Here is a 19,955-nt window from a genome sequence, read left to right on the forward strand (position 1 = left end):
CTGGGATTACAGGCACGCGCTGCCATGCCCAGCTAATTTTTTGTATTTTTAGTAGAGACGGGGTTTCACCATGTTGGCCAGGCTGGTCTCAAACACCTGACCTCAAGTGATCCACCTGCCTTGGCCTCCCAAAGTGTTCGGATAACAGGCGTGAGCTACTGTGCCTGACCAATAGGTATGTTTTCTTCTAAGAGTTTTATAGTTTTTCCTCTTATAATTAGGTCTTTGATTTTTTTTTTTCTTAAGATGGAGTCTTGCTCTGTTGCCCAGGCTGGAATGCATTGGCATGATCTTGGCTCACAGCAACCTCTGCCTCCTGGGTTCAAGTGATTATCCTGCCTCAGCCGCCCAAAGTGCTGGGATTATGGGCTTGAGCCACTGTGCCTTTTGATCCATTTTGTGTTAATTTTTGTATATGGTGTGAGATCGGGGGTTCAGATTCATTCTTTTGCATGTAGATAACCAGTTGTCCCATCATCATTTGTTGAAAGATTTACTTTCCCTATTGAATTGTCCTGGTACCTTTGTCAAAAACCAGTTCACAAGCCAAGTGTGGTGGCTCACACCTGTAATCCCAAACTTTGGGAGGCCAAGGCTGGTGGATCACCTGAGGTCAAGATTTTGAGACCAGCCTGACTAATGTGATGAAACCCCATCTCTACTAAAATATAAAAGTTAGCTGGGCATGGTGACATAACCTGTAGTCCCAGCTACCCAGGAGGCTGAGGCAAAAGAATCGCTTGAACCCAGGAGGCAGAGGTTGCAGTGAGCTGAGATTTGCACTACTGCACTCCAGCCTGGGCAACAGAGCAAGACTCCATCTCAAAAAACAAAACAACAAAAACATCAGTTCACTATAAATGTGAACGTTTATTCTTGGTCTGTCCCATTGATCTGTATGTCTGTCCTTTATGCCAGTACCATCAGTCTTGATTACTGCAGCTCTGTAGTAAGTTTTGAAATTAGAAAGTATGAATATTCCAGCTTTGTTCTTTTTCAAAATTGTTTTGGCTAAGCAAGCATTTTTTTTAGGCTGGAGTGCAGTGGCTTGACCTGGCTCACTGCAGCCTCAGCCTTTACCTTCTGAGCTCAAATGATCCTCCCATCTCAGCCTCCTGAGTAGGTGGTACCACAGGCATGTGCCACCACACCTGCCTAATTTTTTGATATTTTGTAAAAATGCGGTCTTCCTATGTTGCCCAGGTGGGTCTCAAATTTCTGGGCTCAAGTGATCCTGCTTTGGCCTCCCAAAGTGTTGGAATTACAAGCGTGAGCTACCTCTACCAGCTGGAAATAGGCACTTTTTTTTTTTTTTTTGAGCTGGAGTCTTGCTCTGTCGCCAGGCTGGAGTGCAGTGGTGCCATCTCAGCCCACTGCAACCTCCGCCTCCTGGGCTCACGCGATTCTCCTGTCTCAGCCTCCTGAGTAACTGGGACTATGGGCATGCACCACCACACCTGGCTAATTTTTCTGTTTTTAGTAGAGACAGGGTTTCACCATGTTGGCCAGGATGGTCTCAATCTCTTGACCTCATGATCTGCCCACCTCGGCCTCCCAGAGTGCTGGTATTAGAGGTGTGAGGCCCAGATGGAAACAGGCACTTTTATACATTGTTGTTGGGAATATAAATTGGTGCAGCACCTTGAGGTCAGTTTGGCAATATCGATTAAATTTGTAAATACCCATAACCTTAAAAATAGCAGTTCCTTTTCTAGTAACTTATAGTATACATATATTTTTGTGGTTAAAAATGACTTATGTATGAGGTTATTCAGTACAAAAGATTGGAAATCAGTATGTGAATGATGAAATAAATTATGGGGCATGTATACCCCATATTTATGGCACATATATGCCATAGAATTCTCAAACTTGACCATACATCAGAATTACTTGGAAGGTCTTGTTAAAATACATATTGTTTCATTTCCAGAGTTTCTGATACAGGAGACCTAGGGTTGGACCCAAGAATTTACATTTCTAGCAACAGATGAAACTGATCCTACTGGGCATAGGGAACCCAGTTGTCTATGTAATTAAATATTATGTAGCCTTAAACATAAAGTCAAAGCATTTTATGGTTTAGAGGTCCTCATGAGGGGAAAAAGCAAGATACTCAACAGTGTATATAGTATGCCACAATTTGTATTAAAAAGGAGGAAAGAATAGGAATACACACATATATACACATCTATACACTATACTCATTTGCTTGTATTTGCATAAATATACATAGGAAAGATAGACAAACTGATAATAATAGGTGTCTTTGAGGAGGAAGACTGGAAGGGAGACAAGTTTAGAATCTTTTTTTTTTTTAAGTTTAGAATCTTTACACTATATATCTTTTTTTTGTAAATTTTAATTATATAAATAAAATGCCAATTTAAAAATAAAAGCAGTTTAAAATATGTTATAACCAAGAGTAGTGGCTCATGCCTATAATCCCAGTGCTTTAGGAGACTAAGGCAGGAGGACATTTGAGCCGAGGATTTTGAGGTTGCAGTGAGCTATGATCTTGCCACTGTATTCCAGCCTTAGTGACAGAGAGAGACCCTACAGACCAGGCACAGTGGCTCATGCCTGTTATCCCAGCACTTTGAGAGGCCAAGGTGAACAGAACGCTTGAACCCAGGAGTTCAAGACCAGCCTTGGCAATACAATGAAACCTACCTCTTCTCTACAAAAAATTTTTAAAAATTAACCAAACATGTAATTCCAGCTACTCAGGAGAGTTGGGGCAGTAGGATCACTTGAGCCCAAGAAGTCAAGGTTGCAGAGATCTATGATTGCACCACTGTACTCCAGTCTTGGGTCTTGGTGACAGAATGATACCCTGTCTCAAATGTAAATAAATAAATAAATAAAAATAAAAGGAAAGGAGAGACCCTGTTTCAAAAATAGATAGATATATACATACATTTTATTTTATTTATTTTTGAGATAGGGTCTTGCTTTGTCGTCTAAGCTGGAGTGCAGTGGCACGATCTCAGCTCACTGCATGCAGCCTCCACCTCCGGGGCTCAAGTGATTCTCTTGCCTTTGCCTCCTGAGTAGCTGGGATTACAGGCACCCACCACCACGCCTGGCTAATTTTTGTATTTTTGGTAAAGCTGGGGTTTCACTATGTTGGCCAGGCTGGTCTCGAACTCCTGACCTCAGGTGGTCCACCTGCCTCGACCTCCCAAAGTTCTGGGATTACAGGCGTGAACCACTGTGCTCAGCTCACACATACGTTTAAAATTTTGGGAAAGTTATTAATGTTATCAACTATATTTGATAATAGCAAACTAATAGTAATAAAAATAGTACAATTTTAAAAATAATACTGTTTCCCTAATGTCTTAAGGTTCATAAGTAAAATCTTTTCACTTAATTTGAAGAAATTTATTTCTTTAGAGGCTCATAATCTGCCATATAAATTAGTTAGATATATAATGTTTCAGAAGAAAGGTGTGATTTAGGGTCATTTAGAGCTTCACTAGTATCCAAACAGAATAAAGTGGATATCTGATTTTTTGAGTATTAAGTGTTAAAAATGCTACTGTTTTACAAAGAGCTGTAGAAATATATTTTAATGAAGAACATTAGTAACAAAGTAGTATTATTAAACTATGGAAATTAAAATGATTTGTACCTATAAATAAAATAAAACATATTGAATGATTTATTAATAAATGGATGCTGTTTTTTAGATTTTTGTACTAATGGGAAGTATATTTGATCAGTATACCATATTGCATCAAACATTAGATAACAAGTTATAAGACAAATATTTATTTTATGTATCCCCAAGAAAAATGCTACTAATTCAGCTGTGATGCACTGTAAGTTGTGAGACTAACCCTGATTTTAGGATTATTAAGATATGAAAATATGTGCTTCTTTTTTTTTTTTTTAAGATGAGGTTTCACCATGTTGGTCAGGCTGGTCTTGAACTCCTGACTTCAGGTGATCCGCCCACCTTGGCTTCCAAAGTGCTTGGATTACAGGTGTGAGTCACCACGCCCGGTGAAAATATGTACTTCTTAAAAGTGGTAAACTATAGTAAAAGTTTCAGAGACTTTTTTTTTTGAGACAAGGTATCATTCTGTTACCCAGGCTAAGAATACAGTGATGCAGTCACGGCTCACTGCAGCTGCAATCTCCTGGGCTCAGGCGATCCTCCTACCTGATCCTCTGGGGTAGCAGGGACTACAGTCACTCACCACCACACCGGGCTAATTTTTGTATATTTTTGTGGTGACAGAGTCTCGACATGTTTCTGAGGGCTGGTCTTGAATTCCTGGGCTCTCAAGTGATCTGCCTGCCATGACCTCCCAAAGTGCTAAGATTACAGGCATGAACCACCACCCCCAGCCTAATTGTATATTTCTGACTGCAGAAACTCATTTGACTGGCTTTATCTAATGCAATTTCAAAAATTATCCATCCATTAAAAGCCAACCTAGATTCAGGTACCTATCTGTGGATGAGTCAGCTGTGGTCAAGGACACTGAACATGACCATGCAGTCATGTTAAGAACATACTAGTTCCCTCTGTAAGTGTATATTTGGAGAAAGAAATGAAGGATCGTTAATAACTGAGAATTGAGGAATTGTGAGCTAGGGAGACGGACTGTTGACTCCCTGTTTTCTGGATTTTTTCATATTTCTATTTAAGGATTAGAAAATACTTTGATGTCTTCAAGATCCATGAGATAGGAGTATATTATAAGGATGTCTTTTCGGCCAGGAACAGTGGCTCACGCCTGTAATCCCAGCACTTTGGGTGGCCAAGGCAGGTGGATCACTCAAGGCCAGGAGTTCGAGACCAGCCTGGCCAACATGGCAAAAACCCCATCTCTACTAAAAAAAAATACAAAAACTAGCTGGGTGTGGTGGCGCACATCTGTAATCCCAGCCACTCAGGAGGCTGAGGCAGGAGAATCACTTGAACCCAGGAGGCAGAGGTTGCAGTGAGCTGAGATGGTACCACTGCACTCCACCCTGGGCAATAGAGCAAGACTCTGTCTCAAAAAAAAAAAAAAAAAGACTTTATTTTATTAATCAGGTGACTAACATATTTAATTGAGTCTAACACAGATAGTTGTTACCTAATTTCATACTTTAGTAACTTGTTTTAGAGTGAATCTGTACTAGACTTAGAAAATGAACATAATTTTATCTCATTCAGAAGGTTGTCAAGGTATTATTAATATTTAGTTTAACTTTTAAAAAAGATGAAATGAAGCATATCAAAGTTAAAATTTATCATGTGTCATTTTTTAGCATTTTCAGTTACGGAAACCAGTTAGGGTAGATAACATTGTGTAGTGGAAGTATGAGTAGGTTCTACTTAACTGACTTGATGTATTATAACTTCATTCTGTTCCTTCACATGTTAAAATCTTCCAAGTATATCACATGTTCAGATGTTCACTGTCATTAGTGGTAAATTAGTAGAATTGTTTATTTATCTTAATACATTATTAGTATAATTTATTATTAATTTAGTCTGTTCAGACACGGATAACTTTCAACCACTTAGAAATTCTGAAAACTTAATTTCTCTTCATATGTTCTCTTCTAGTTCTAATGCTAAATTTATTTTTCTTTTTACTTAGTTTAATGACATGTTTAATAAGTTACTGGGTAACAATGAGGACACCCAGCCCTGTCTATTCATTTGGGTAAGTTCAAATTATTTTATTTTCTGCTAACTTATGACTACTAAAATATTTATAGTAGACAATAAAGAGCTAGCTAGAGTTTTTTGGGAAGTAAATGCTGCCTACTTAGTGAAATGATGATCAGACAGTGAAAATAGATAGACTGGGCCCAGTGGCTCATGCCTGTAATCCAGCATTTTGGGAGGCCGAGGCAGGCAGATCACCTGAAGTTAGGAGTTCAAGACCAGCCTGCTCATCATGGCAAAATCCCATCTCTACTAAAAATACAAAAAATAGCCAGGTGTGGTGGTGTGCACCTGTAATCCCAGCTACTTGGGAGTCTGAGGCAGGAGAATCACTTGAACCCAGGAGATGGAGGTTGCAGTAAGCTGAGATCATGCACTGCACTCCAGCCTGGGCGACAGAGCAAGACTCCATCTCAAAAAATAAGGCCGGGCGCGGTGGCTCACGCCTGTAATCCCAGCACTTTGGGAGGCCGAGGCGGGTGGATCACGAGGCCAAGAGATCAAGACCATCCTGGTCAACACGGTGAAACCCCGTCTCTACTAAAAATACAAAAAATCAGCTGGGCATGATGGTGCATGCCTGTAATCCCAGCTACTCAGGAGGCTGAGGCAGGAGAATTGCCTGAACCCAGGAGGCGGAGGTTGCGGTGAGCTGAGATCGCGCCATTACACTCCAGCCTGGGTAGCATGAGCGAAACTCCGTCTCAAAAAAAAATAAAAATAAAAATAAAAAAAGAAAAGAAAATAGAAAAGCATCTTCCAAGAAACATAAATATTTAAAGTATTAATCATATTAAAATAAAATGTTCACATTAGGTTTTTTGTATTTTATAAAACAAATATTTTAAAAAGGTTCACATTAAGTTCTTTAATATTTTCGGAATTTATTTGGGAATTTGTTTTAGCTAGAGCAAGTACAAAGGATTTTCATGCTAGTGTATCTTCTAGATATTAAATAAATGTGACATAGTTTAATACTAGACATTGATAAAGATGGATTTTTATCTAAAACTTTGGATTTGTGATAGCAATGGATTAACAAATAATTTGAGATTCGTTTCCATAATTTAAAAAATTACTGAGGCCAGGCATGGCTCATGTCTATAATCCTAGCACTGTAGTAGGCCAAGGTGGGAGGATTGCTTGAGTTAGAGACCAGCCTGGGCAACATAGTGAGACCTGTTGCTACAAAAAATTTTTAAAAATTAGCTAGACATGATGGTGGACACCTGTGGTCCCAGCTGCTTGGGAGGCTGAGGAAGGAGGGTTGCTAAAGCCCAGGAGTTTGAGGCTGCAGTGAGCTCTAATTGCATCACTGCATAACAGGTGACAAGAGTAAAACCGTGTCTCAAAAAAAAAAATTAGTGAAAGTTTAAAGGAAATACTCTTTTTTATTAAAGGTTGAAAAATGTATTTAAACATTACTTCCTTTTAGATTCTAGGAAACAACTTGAAAGAATTTTACTTTGTTATTATTATTTTTTATCTGAAGAGACATATCAACCAAGGATGTTTACTTTAGTAAAGAAACTTTTGGACCAAACTTACTCTTCTTTTCCACCGTACCATTCATTGGGACTATATTCTTTTGAACAAAATTAGGTTTTATTTATTTAAACAATGGAAATAAGTAAACCTAAAATTTTAATGCAAAATAAGGATTTTTCATAAATGAAATCATACATCAAAATGAATTTTTAGAAATTATTTTTTATTTTATTTATTTATCACCAGGCTGGAGTGCAGTGGCATGATCTGGGCTTACTGCAAGCTCCACCTCCTGGGCTCCAGTGATTCTTCTGCCTCAACCTCCCAAGTAGTTGGGATTACAGGCACATGCCACCACGCCTGGCCAAGTTTCTTTTTATATTTTTAGTAGAGATGGGGTTTCACCATGTTGGCCAGGCTGGTCTTGAACTCGTGACCTCAAATGATCTGCCCACCTCGGCCTCCCAAAATGCTGGGATTACAGGTGTGAGCCCCCACACCCCGCCTTTTTTTTTTTTTTTTCTTTGCAGAGTTTTGCTGTGTTGCCCAGTCTGAAGTGCAGTCATGTGACCTTGGCTCACTGCAATCTCTGCCTACCGAGTTCAAGTGATTCTCATGCTTCAGCCTCTGGAATAGCTGAGATTACAGGTGTGTACCACCACACTCAGCTAATTTTTATATTTTTAGTAGAGATGGGGTTTCGCCATGTTAGCCAAGCTGGTCTCCAGCTCCTGGCCTCAAAGTGCTGTGCCTGGCCTGTGTCACTGAAATTCATAAGAGTTGCATTATCACTATGATAATCAATTGTAAGGTACAGATAGATATATCCATATAAGGAAATCTGTCACTGCAGGTGACAGAAATCTAACAAATTAGTTTGGGGCCTGGTGCAGTGGCTCATGCCTGTAATTCCAGTGTTTTGGGAGGCCAAGGCAGGTGAATCACCTGACGTCAGGAGTTCGAGACCAGGCTGGCCAACATGGCGAAATCCCATCTCTACTAAAAATACAAAAAAAAAAAGAAATTAGCTGGGCATGGGGATGAGCACCTGTAATCCCAGCTTCTTGGGAGGCTGAGGCAGGAGAATCATTTGAACTCGGGAGGCACAGGTTGCAGTGGGCCAAGATCATGCCATTGCACTCCAGCCTAGGCAATGGAGCAGAACTCTGCCCCCTCCCCCCCAAAAAAAAGTTGGTTTGGGGAGTTGTGTGTAGTGGCTCACACCTGGCCTGTAATCCCAGCACTTGGGGCCCCCAGGTGGGTGATCACTTGAGCTCCGTGGTTTGAGACTATCCTAAGCAAAGAGCGAGACCTCCTCTCTACAAAAAATACAAAAATTAGCTGGGCATGGTGGTGCATGCTTGCATTCCCAGCTACTGAGGAGACTGAACTGGGAAGATGGCTTGAACCTGGGAGGCAGAGGTTGCAGTGTGCTGAGATGCTGCCGCTACACTCCTACCTGGACAACAGAGCCAGACTCTATCTCAAAAAAAAGGAAAGAAAAGTGAGTTTGGGGGGAAATGGGAGGACTCCTACAATTTATGTAACCAAACCACTGTGGGAAGACAGTAACTGACGCAGTTACTAGACCACTGAGGACATTGTCATTTTTTTACATCCCAGGGCTACTTTTCTCTTTATATCATGTTCAGTCTCTCAGATCACTTTTCTCCACCAACCTGGAATGATTACTCCTAGCAAGACCTTAATTCACACCTTCTCACCTTCATCCTAGAGAGGAAATAATAAATTACGACTGTTAAAATAATACTTACAGTAGGCAATACAGAGCTAACTAGAGTATTTCTGGAAAATAAATACTGCCTAGTTTAGAAAATTATGAGAAAGAACTGTTGCTTGGTCCAGCTTGGAACAGACATCAGCCTCTGTAGATCAGTTGCTGTGGACAGGAGGTAAGGTTACATGACAGCTCTCATTTTGGCTCACTTGCTTAGAGTGAACAGGAAAGGAAGGAACAGTTAAGAAATAAACACTTGGGTGCCGTGGAGAGAGCGAGCGGGTGAGCAGAGCGCGGCGGCCGCGTGGGAGGGAAGGGGCGCGCGGCAGGCCGGCAGGGAGCTGCCCTGGGCGCACGGAGCCCCTGCGCCCTCCGGGACTCTCCCCAGTTCCCCGGGACCCGACCTGTGGGTGTCGGGAGTCCAGGCAGCAGTCAGCGCGCCGGGCCGGGGTGGCGGGCGGCCCCGGGACCCAGGCAGCTGGAGAAGGGGCCGGGCTCCGGGATGAGAAGGTGACGCCGCCGGGGGCGCCACTCGCTTTGTGGGGGAAGATGGTCGCCTACTGCGTGCAAGATGCCACCGTAGTGGATGTGGAGAAGCAGAGGAACCCCTCCAAGCACTATGCTAAGTTTTAAGGATTCTCAGTTTTAGTCTTCGGTTGAGCTTGGCACTGCATTCAACAGATGGCACTCTCTGCTCTGAGACCCAAGCAGGCGCGTTTCCAACCCTGGACTTTAGAAGAAGCATCACATTTCAGTTCCTATCAGTGGTGCCCAAGGTTGCAGATGCAGGACACACCTGTAACAAACTAGAACCTGGACCCACTGCAGACAGTTTTGAAAGACGAAGTGTTTCCCGGGCCATCTCCGATTCCCGAGTAAGAATTGATGACATTATGTTTGGGGCAGGGAGTGATGTCACTGAACAGATGGGGCCATACAGAGTTCTGAACTAGGGTTCTGGAAAACACTGAAAGGAGAAAGTGTTGTATGTTGTGGAACTGTGGAATGGGCAGAGACCCGAAGACTCATCTGGCTCAACTCCTTCGTTTTACAGATGAGGAAATGGAGAGCCAGACTGGGTAAAGTAACTTGCAACACAGATATTAACAGCACCTCGGTCTAACTGGCCTTTTGCCTTCTCTGTGGGTTTTTTTCATTGCATGTATCCTAAGTCTGGTTGGGGTTGGCTAAGAGGACAAATATCTGGTGATGGAAAAGTTTCTACCTATTTGGGGAATTGTATATATATTAATATATAACATAAGCATCTTCAATAACAGAAAGGGGAAAGAAAGCAATAGAAAGGGCCGGGTGGGACAGACAGAGGCAGGAGGAGCAGGTTGTGGGAGGCTGTGGCCTCTTCCTCTCCTGGCCGGTGCACAGTGGATACCACACACCAGAAGCTCAAGTGTTCTGGGTAAGGCCTCTGGTGTGGTCAGCTGGCAGGACATGCTGCCCCCTTTGCCTATGTTCTGGAAACCCTCTATACTGGAGGAGCATATCTCCTTCAGCCTCTCTCCCCTGATGGTGAATTCTGACTCTGTGGTTTGGTAAATTGCAGAGCAGAGAGGTTTTATGGGATATGGATGTTAGCCAGAGCTAGCTGATGAGAGTCCTGGGCCCATGCAGGAGAAGCTGGGCTGGCTCCAGAATGCTGGGAACACACTGCAAAGGTTCTCTCAGGACATCCTGCAAAGGGTTTGCTCATCCCCATGGGGAGGGGGAGCTGCCTGGACACGAAGGATCCTGTGCTTTCAGTCCGTTCATGAAGGCAGGCAAGTAGCCTCCATCATGTGGATGGCACTGTCAGCCCTGGCTTCCTTCCTCTCTGCACAGCCCCTGCTTGGGGTGGGGTTGAGAAGGGCAGGCAGCTGCTACTTAGATCAGGTTCCCTGGCCTGAAGCTAGGCTCCTTTCCTGGCTTTCTGAGCTGTGCTGGGGAGATCCTAGGTAAACTGGGTTTGGCCTCTGACGCTTGTCTTAAAAATGGTCCTGATGATGTTGGATGTAGAATGCAGATTCCTTCATTTGAAAGTTTTCCAGTAAAGATTTGAGTTCAGGTCTACCTGATTCTTTGTGCTCACAGGCAGGTATAGGTGTATGTCAAATCATATGGTGGTGGAGTAAAGCTCATTTATCTAAAACAAACTATCTAAAACAAACAAGAAATTATGTCTATTTGGATTTGGGAAAACAAGAAAAAAGAAATAAACACTTAGGAGGGGAAGGTGGGGAGAGGTAACATGGGAGAAATGGCAGGTACAGTTTGTACCTAAAGTAAAATAAATAAATAGGCCGGACGCGGTGGCTCACACCTGTAATCCCAACACTTTGGGAGGCTGAGGCAGGCGGATCACCTGAGGTCGGGAGTTCAAGAGCAGCCTGACCAACATGGTGAAACCCTGTCTCTATTAAAAAAAAAAAAAAGAAAGAAAGAAAGAAAGAAAGAAACACTCAAACATAATTGCAATCAGTCACATAGCTGAAGTGTTACATATGTCTAGAGACTTCAAGATCCAGTTCTCAGACCTGAGAACTATGTAGAATTTCAGACTACCTTCTTGACAGCTTCACATGGATGTCTAATTGATGTCTTAAACTTAGGAAGAAATTCTTGGTTTCTTCCCCTAAAAGCCTGTTCCTTTATAGTTTTCCCCATCTCAGTAAATACCATCAGCACTCTGTTGCTCAAACAGAACATTCTGGAAATTTCTCTCGATTACTATCTCTCATCACCCACATCTAATCTATCAGCAGATTAATTATGTCAAGGTAACCTACAGACACATCCAGAATTAACCCGCAATCCCATTTCTATCTCCACTACTACCATCCCAGACAAAGCTACTTTCATTTGCAGCCAGTATTTTTCTTTTTATATCTATATTGTATTATCACTCTTCCCTCAAAACCATCCAGTTGTTTCCCATAATACTTAGAATAAAATTCTAACTCCTTTTTCTAATTTACAAAGTCTTGATATGATCAGGACCCTGCCTACTTTTCTTCAACTTACTCCTCTCATGCCATCTATAGGAAACTGACTTTCTTTCTGTTCCATTTTAGGGCCTTTGTATAAGCTTTACCGGAAATGCTCTTCACCTGATCTTTGCAAGGCTGGCTTTATTGTGTTATTAATAGCTTAATTTCACTAAATGCTAATTGCTGTTAAGTGACTGAATGGCCCAATCTAAAATAGTCATCTGGTTAATCTCTTGTTGAATCAGATTACTATAATTCTCTGTACAGAATTTACCAAACAAGGTATTTGTTTTTCTGTTACTATCCTTTAAAATGTAAATTTCAGGCTTATGCCTGTAATCCCAGCACTTTGGGAGGCCAAGATGGGAGGATTACCTGAGGTTAGGAGTTCAAGACCAGTCTGGCCAACATGGTGAAACCCCATCTCTACTAAAAATACAAAAATTAGCTGGACATGATGGTTCGAGCCTGTAGTCCCACCTACTTTGAGGCTAAGGCAGGAGAATCACTTGAGACTGGGAGGCAGAGGCTCTAATGAGCCAAGATTGCACCACTGCACTCCATCCTCCATCTCAAAAAAAAAATAAAAGGTAAATTTCATGGAAGTAGGGATCCTGTCTTATTTTCTGTAATATATTTGTGCAATTTGATGAATTTTAAGAAAGAATACATTTGTGTAACTACTGTCTGGATCATGATATAAAACATTACTTAGCTCAGAGAAGTTATTAGGAAAAAAAAAAAAGTAAAACATTACAAGTCCCTCAAAACCTCCTTTCATGTCCATTCAGACCCTACCAAAAGTAACCAGTATTCTGACATCTAACATTGCATATTAGTTTTGCCTGTTTCTGAATATCCTATAGATGGAATATATTAGGTACTATCTTGTAGCAGTTCATTCTTGTTCATTGTTCTCATATACCATTATATGAATATATTATAAATTGCTTAATTGTTAAGGACATTTAGATGACTTTCACTTATTAAGCTATTATAAATAAAACTACTTCTGAACATTCTTGTATATATCTTTTAGTGTACATGTGTACCCATTTATGTTGGGTTTGTGTCTTTGAGTGGAATTAGTTTGGATTTGCATGTTCGTTATTACAAGATAAGATACCAAACTGTTTTCCAGAGCAGTTTTACCAATTTATACTCCCATTTGTAGTGTTTGAGAGTTGCAGTTGTTTCGTGTCCTTGCCAACAGTTGGTATTGTCTTTTTTTTAAGGCAGAGTCTTGCTCAGTCACACAGGCTAGAGTGCAGTGGTGAAACCTCGGCTCACTGCAACACCTGCCTCCCAGGTGCAAGCCATTCTTGTGCTTTAGCCTCCTGAGTAGCTGGGACTACAGGCATGTGCCACCATGCCTGAGCCACCATGCCTGACTCATTTTTTTTTTTTTTTTGGTGTTTTTAGTAGAGACACGGTTCTGTCATGTTGGCCAGGCTGGTCTCAAACTCCTGACTTCAAGTGATCCACCTGTCTTGGCCTCCCAAAGTCCTGGGATTACAGGCATGAGCCACTGTATCTTGCCTTTTTTTTTTTTTTTTTTTTTTTTTTTTTTTTTTTTTGTGACAGGGTCTCACTCTGTCATCCATGTTGGAGTACAGTGGCATGATCATAGCTTACTGCAGCCTTCAACACCTGGGCTCAAGTGACTCTCCTGCCTCAGCCTCTTGAGTTGCTAGGACTAAAGACATTTCCTGCCATGCCTGGCTAATTTTTAAAATATTTTTGGAGTCGAGGGTCTCACTATATTGCCCAGGCTGGTCTTGAACTGGCTTCAAGGGATCCTCTCACACCCCAAGTAGGTGTGGAGCCACCGTGCCCAGCTGTTACTGTCTTTTTTATAAAGACCATTCGAGAGTATGCAGTGGTATTTCATTGAGGTTTAAAGTTATTTTCCTTATGACTAATTCACCACCTTTGCATATGTTGATTAACCAGATCACCTTTTTTTAAATGCTTGTTAAAATCTTTTAACTATTTTTCCTTTTTCTTTATTAATCTGTAACTGTTCTCTGTATGTAAGTATCTTCTTCTCCTAGTTGCCCTTCTTTCTTTAAATGGTATCTTCCCATAAATAAAAGTTTTAAATTTTATGGCCAGGTGCGGTGGCTCACGCATGTAATCCCAGCACTTTGGGAAGCTGAGGTAGACAGATCATTTGTGATCAGGAGTTCGAAACCAGCCTGGGCAACATGGTGAAAACCCATCTTTACTAAAAATACAAAAATTATCCAGGCATGGTAGTGGACACTTGTAATCCCAGCTATTTGGGAGGCAGAGGCAGGAGAATTGCTTGAGCCTGGGAAGCAAAGGTTGCAATGAGCAGAGATCGTGTAGTGCATTCCTGCCTGGGAAACAGAGCAAGACTCCATCTCAAAAAAAAAAAAAAAAAGTTTTAAATTTTAGTGGTTTATTTAATTTATCCTTTGGGGTTGGTCCTTTTGTGTACTTGTTAAGAAATCTTGGCCTACCCCCAGGTCATAGAGATACTTTACTATTATCACCTAGAAGTCTTACTGTTTGATCTTTCATATTTAATCCTACAATCCAGTTGGGATAGATTTTTTATTATGGTGTGAAGCAGGGGTAAAAACATTTGTTTCCATATAGATATTCAATTGATATAACACCATTTATGGGGGAAAAAATTACCCTTCTTTACTGCTTACAGAGTCTCATTCTGTCGCTCAGGGTGGAGTGCAGTGGTGCAATTTGGCTCACTGCAACCTCCATCTCCTGGACTCAAGCAATTCTCATGCCTCAGCCTCCTAAGCAGCTGGGTTTATAGGCACGCACCACCACGCCCAGCTAATTTTTTGCATTTTTAGTAGAGACAGGGTTTCGCCATGTTGGCCAGTCTGGTCTTGCACTCCTAGCCTCGAGGAATCTGCCTGCTTCAGCCTCACAAAGTGCTGGGATTGCATGTGTGAGCCACTGCACCCAGCTCTTCTTTACTGCTTTTATGTGCCACTTTTTTCTTTTTCACAAATCAGATGACTATATATGTGTAGGTCTGTTTCTAGATTCTCTTTCCTGTATAGTTTAGTTTGTTTGTCTATACTTGCATTAGTACTATACTATGTTAATTATTACAGCTTTGAAATACCTATTGATATCCGGTAGTATAACATTTCCAGCTTTGTTCTTCTTCAGGATTATCTTTGCTTTCCTTCACATTTTGCAGTTCCATATGCATTTTATTTTACTTTATTTATTTATTTATTTATTGAGACGGAGTCTCACTCTGTCACCTGGGCTGGAGTGCAGTGGCATGATCTTGGCTCACTGCAACCTCTGCCTCCCGAGTTCAAATGATTGTCCTGCCTCAGCCTCCCAAGTAGCTGGGACTACAGGCACATGCCACCATGCCCAGCTAATTTTTTGTATTTTTAGTAGAGACAGAGTTTCACCATGTTAGGGATGGCCTCGATCTCCTGACCTCATGATCCATGGCCACGTCAGCCTCCCAAAGTGCTGGGATTACAGCTGTGAGTCACCACGCCATGGCCCATATGCATTTTAATATCAGCTTATTAACTTCCACAAATAACATCAATGCTTTTGCATACTGTTTTTTCCTGTTCTTTTTCATTTTTTCTAGTAGCTGAAAAAAAAATTCATATTCCTTTATAACCTGCTTTTTTCACTTACCTTTTTCCACTTACCTTTTTCCATGTGAATACATTTCTTTGTTTAATAATATATAATGTTCTATTGTTGATGCCAGGATTTTTCCTTCACAAATAACAATGTGATGTACAGCCTTAATTAATTTTTTATCTTTTCTGTGCCTCCATGATTATTTTCTTGAGAAATTTTAAGCATTTATACTTATCATAAATATTGAATGCCATTAGACCATGTGTTGCAGGAAAAACTAAGACAGCAGTTCCTGGCCTCTGGCTTATAGTCTAGGGATAGGGGTTATAAAACATACTCATAATTCGCTGTAATTATGTGTAGAAATGAGAGGCAGTATAATGAGTGGTTAAAATATGAGCTCCAGAGTGAGAGTGTTTGAGTTTGAAAACCTTACTCTTCCACTTGCTAGCTGTGTGACTCTAAACAGTTATCTTTCCTCTTTATGTCCTAAATTTCTTCTCTGAAAAAAAAAAAAAGTGAGCCAAGTGTGGTGGCGCATGCCTATAGTGCCAGCTACTCAGGAGGCTGAACTGGAACGATTACTTGAGCCAGGGAGTTCAGGGTCCAGCCCAGGAAACATAGTGAGAACCCCATCTCTTCGAAAAAAAAAAAAGAAAAAAGTAGATAAAGTAATTCTAATAAGAGGTTCGGAGGTTTAGATGAGGTAATATGTTAAGTAATTTGACTGGTGTCTAATGCACAGTGAGTCAATTAAATGTTATTATAATTGTGATTATTTCTAGAAAAATAACTATATAAGTGGGTGTTGGGGATTGTCTTTTTTTTCTTTTTCAATTATTTTAAAGTTTTTCTGAGAAGAGAAAGCCTCTGGCAGGAGCTGAAAGTGCTCTCTCTTCTGGGTCCTGGGAATTGTACAAATAGGTACTCTTTGGAATTTGTGATTTTCATTGTTTACTATTCTGCTAGAAACTATAATGTGCTCTAACAGTGTTTGGCTCATAGTAGACAGCACATGTGTATATTAAGAGAGCAAATAGATGAATGTAAATGTGTTCTAGAGACTGGTTTGTGAATTGAAAGAATTGTGATGATCTAATTAATGTTCTGGTTTCAGGTTTGAAAGATTAGAAGTCCTGGCTGTATTTGCCTCCACAGTCTTGGCACAGTTGGGAGCTCTCTTTATATTAAAAGAAAGGTACATTCATATATGATACTATTCTAAATCCCACCTATGACACCTTTGGGAACATGAAACAAACCTCTCAGACACATTTGGCTTTGAGGGTATGCAAATTTAGATGAGCAGGGCTGGAGTTTTGATAGTATAGTTTTGTTATGTTTCAGACTTTTTCCCCTGTTTCCCCTGTTTCACTTTTTTCACCCCTATCCTTCCTTAATGCTACTAAATTGAATCAGAAGTGGTTGTGAATGAAACAGAGATTCAGTCAGGCATGTTTGATGCTTATTACAAACTCATTGAAATAGACTTGGCAGAGAAAGATTGACATTATGGCCAGGCACAGTGGCTCATGCCTGTAATTCCAGCACTTTGGGAGGCCGAGGCAGGTGGATCACCTGAGATCAGGAGTTCAAGACCAACCTGATCAACATGGAGAAACCCTGTCTTTTAATAAATAAATAAATAAGATTCACGTCACATATTAAAGATAATTTGTGAAAAAAAAAAAAAAAACAACTAAAAAGGATAATTCTTTGCGAGTCTTCTTGCCTCGTCACTGCTAATAGTCAATAGTTGGTTATAATATTAAAAGATTTTGTGAACTTTAAGGTGGGTTAATGATATATTTGATAAGTCTTTTTAACTTTATAATTTGTAGGACTTTTTTAAAACATTTTTCTTTCTTTTAGTGCAGAACGCTTTTTGGAGCAGCCTGAGATACACACGTGAGATTTTATTTTTGATACATATTTTACTATTGATTCTTAGTAATTAATTGATGCATTATTAAACAGTAGGCCAGCGTCAGAGTTCAGACTGTGGCAACATACATTTTTGCTGGTATTCCACAAACAAAATTCTCAAATCCCAAGACTCCAATTTTTTATCCTTAACAGTTCCCAAGTCCTAAATACTTTTATACGATACACGAAGGCCTTTCTATCTTGGCTTCAGGCTTCTTACTGTTTCCAGATCTAGGAAACACACTAAGCCAGCTCCCCTATTCTTCTGTAATTTCAAATTTGACCTTCAAAATCTTTTCATAGCACATATAGAAAAGAGAATTGGACCAGGCTCGGGGGCTCACACCTGTAATCCCAGTGATTTAAGAGGCTAAGGCAGGAGGATAGCTTGAGCCCAGGAGTTCAAGACCAACCCGGATAACAGAATGAGACCTTGTCTCCAAAAAAAAAGAAATGTACATATGTTTCATATATACTGCAACTATGTGGTTTTCACATATATATGAAAAGAGAATTGTATGTATCATATATATGAAAAAACAATTGTATTTCTCAGCCACATAGTTGCCAACTATATGGATCTTATCTATTTTTATTGGTTTAATTCCAAAAAGTCTGACTTGTCCAATATATTGTAAACCAAATACCCTTAACATATATACAAATTTATAACAGTGTTTACCTATAGGCAGATATTGTTAATGCTAAAAGTCCTTTCTTATCCTTTGTAAGATGGAGCAACAGCAAATGGGACATGGATGATGGGGCTAGAAACCAAGTTCAGATTCTGTATCTGGAAACACCAAATCATTAAAGCAGACCACTTTACCTTCACATCTCTTAGTCCCTCTACGTGTTGAAATTACATAGTGATAATACCAAGAACAAATTAAAGGTGAATGTTATCGTTGCTCTTTTTAGGGGAAGATTACTAGTTGGTACTTTTGTGGCCCTTTCTTTCAACCTGTTCACGATGCTTTCTATTCGGAATAAACCTTTTGCTTATGTCTCAGAAGGTATGTTTTTTATTTACTATTAATTTAAAAATCCATTAATCTCTCATAAAAACAAGTCTTTTGTTTCATTAACTCAAATTAATGAGGAAGTATATTCTGAAGAGAAGAGAGAACTAGCCCGAATATTCTCAAGTTTTAAGTGGAAAATTATAAAACAAAATCTCATTACTTCAAGCTTTAGAATAACAAATTATTTTAAGACAGGCAGGAGTGACCTATAAAGTAAACCATGTGTGATGAAAAGTTACATTTGCCAAATAACGTGAGATTTTAAATGCATAGTCTAAGAAAAGTCTATTGTAAGCATTTTAGAAGTATCAGTATACTTAAAATAGTTGATATGCTAATTGAAAATAATTGTATTCTGTTAATAAAATAAGTTCCCAGGAACTTCTCTTTGACAATGGTGGATGGGCATATATATTTGCAAGTACCAAAACTTAATGTTTTTTGAAATATTATTTTTGAAGTGTTTACAACATCAGACTGGTTTTTCATGTTAGCAGTCTACATTATTGTCATTTTTCTATAATTTCAGTGTTTTGAAATCCCACTAACCCACAAAAGAGTTAGCCACTAATAGATGGAGAAGTGAGGTGAAAAACAGAAGTGGGATATGTGCACACACCCACACTTTGAAGTATAGAGAAGCACAGATAGGTGAGGGTCTTTTTAGATCTCACAATAGGATAGTCAAGAGAAGAAAGTTTTCTTAAATGCCCATTCCAGTGTAAACAACTTCATGAATGTTATGAAGATATTTGTATGAGTTAAAGAATTACTGCATGAATTAGAAAATTAAATAATGATACTTATGATCACCAGAATTTCTTGAAAAAACTTTTCATAATATATAAAAATACTATAACACTCTAGAAATTTTTAAGTGTTTTAATAATTTAGAAACACTATTTCTCTGTAAAGATCAGGAACATACAAGAAAGAAATAAGACTGTTGATAATCTTATGACCCACAGATAATATGTTAACATTTTCACGTTATTCCTTTCACTTTTTATATGTACATGTACATATCATTTTATGTACTTAGAATTGTATATATTACAATTTATGTCTGGCTTTTTTGGGGGCAGGAGGAATGGGATGGAATCTTACTCTGTTGCCCAAGCTGGAGTGCAGTGGCATGATCTTGGCTCACTGCAACCTCTGACTCCTTGGTTCAAGGGGTTACAGGCATGTGACACCACACCTGGCAAATTTTTGTATTTTTAGTAGAGACGTGATTTCCCCATGTTGACCAGTCTGGTCTCGAACTACTGACCTCAGATGATCTGCCCACCTCGGCCTCCCAAAGTGCTGGGATTACAGGTGTGAGCCACTGTGTCCGGCCATGTGTGGCTTTTTCATTAGCATTATGTCTTGAGTATTGCTTCTCATTAGTTACTCTTTGAATGCAAATGATTTTTGAATGCTTAGATACTATTCTGTTACGAATATTTTAAAATATTCTTTTACACATTTCCAACTTTTCCTTTTTTTTTTTTTTTTTTTTT

General features: G+C 39.9%; 1 protein-coding gene across 2 annotated transcripts in view; it reads left to right on the forward strand.

Annotated features, from left to right (window-relative positions):
- Positions 1–19,955, forward strand: part of SLC30A6 (solute carrier family 30 member 6) — a 65,333-nt gene that overhangs the window by 15,775 nt on the left and 29,603 nt on the right. For both annotated transcript variants that reach the window (XM_017534843.1, XM_017534844.1), the window contains 4 exons: positions 5,607–5,672; positions 16,617–16,697; positions 17,372–17,407; positions 18,347–18,441. In XM_017534843.1, coding sequence (XP_017390332.1) covers positions 5,607–5,672; positions 16,617–16,697; positions 17,372–17,407; positions 18,347–18,441 — 278 coding nt within the window. The remainder of the gene's footprint in view (positions 1–5,606; positions 5,673–16,616; positions 16,698–17,371; positions 17,408–18,346; positions 18,442–19,955) is intronic.

This window comes from Cebus imitator, unplaced genomic scaffold, assembly GCF_001604975.1.
Source record: "Cebus imitator isolate Cc_AM_T3 unplaced genomic scaffold, Cebus_imitator-1.0 Scaffold88, whole genome shotgun sequence".
Taxonomy (NCBI): domain Eukaryota; kingdom Metazoa; phylum Chordata; class Mammalia; order Primates; family Cebidae; genus Cebus; species Cebus imitator.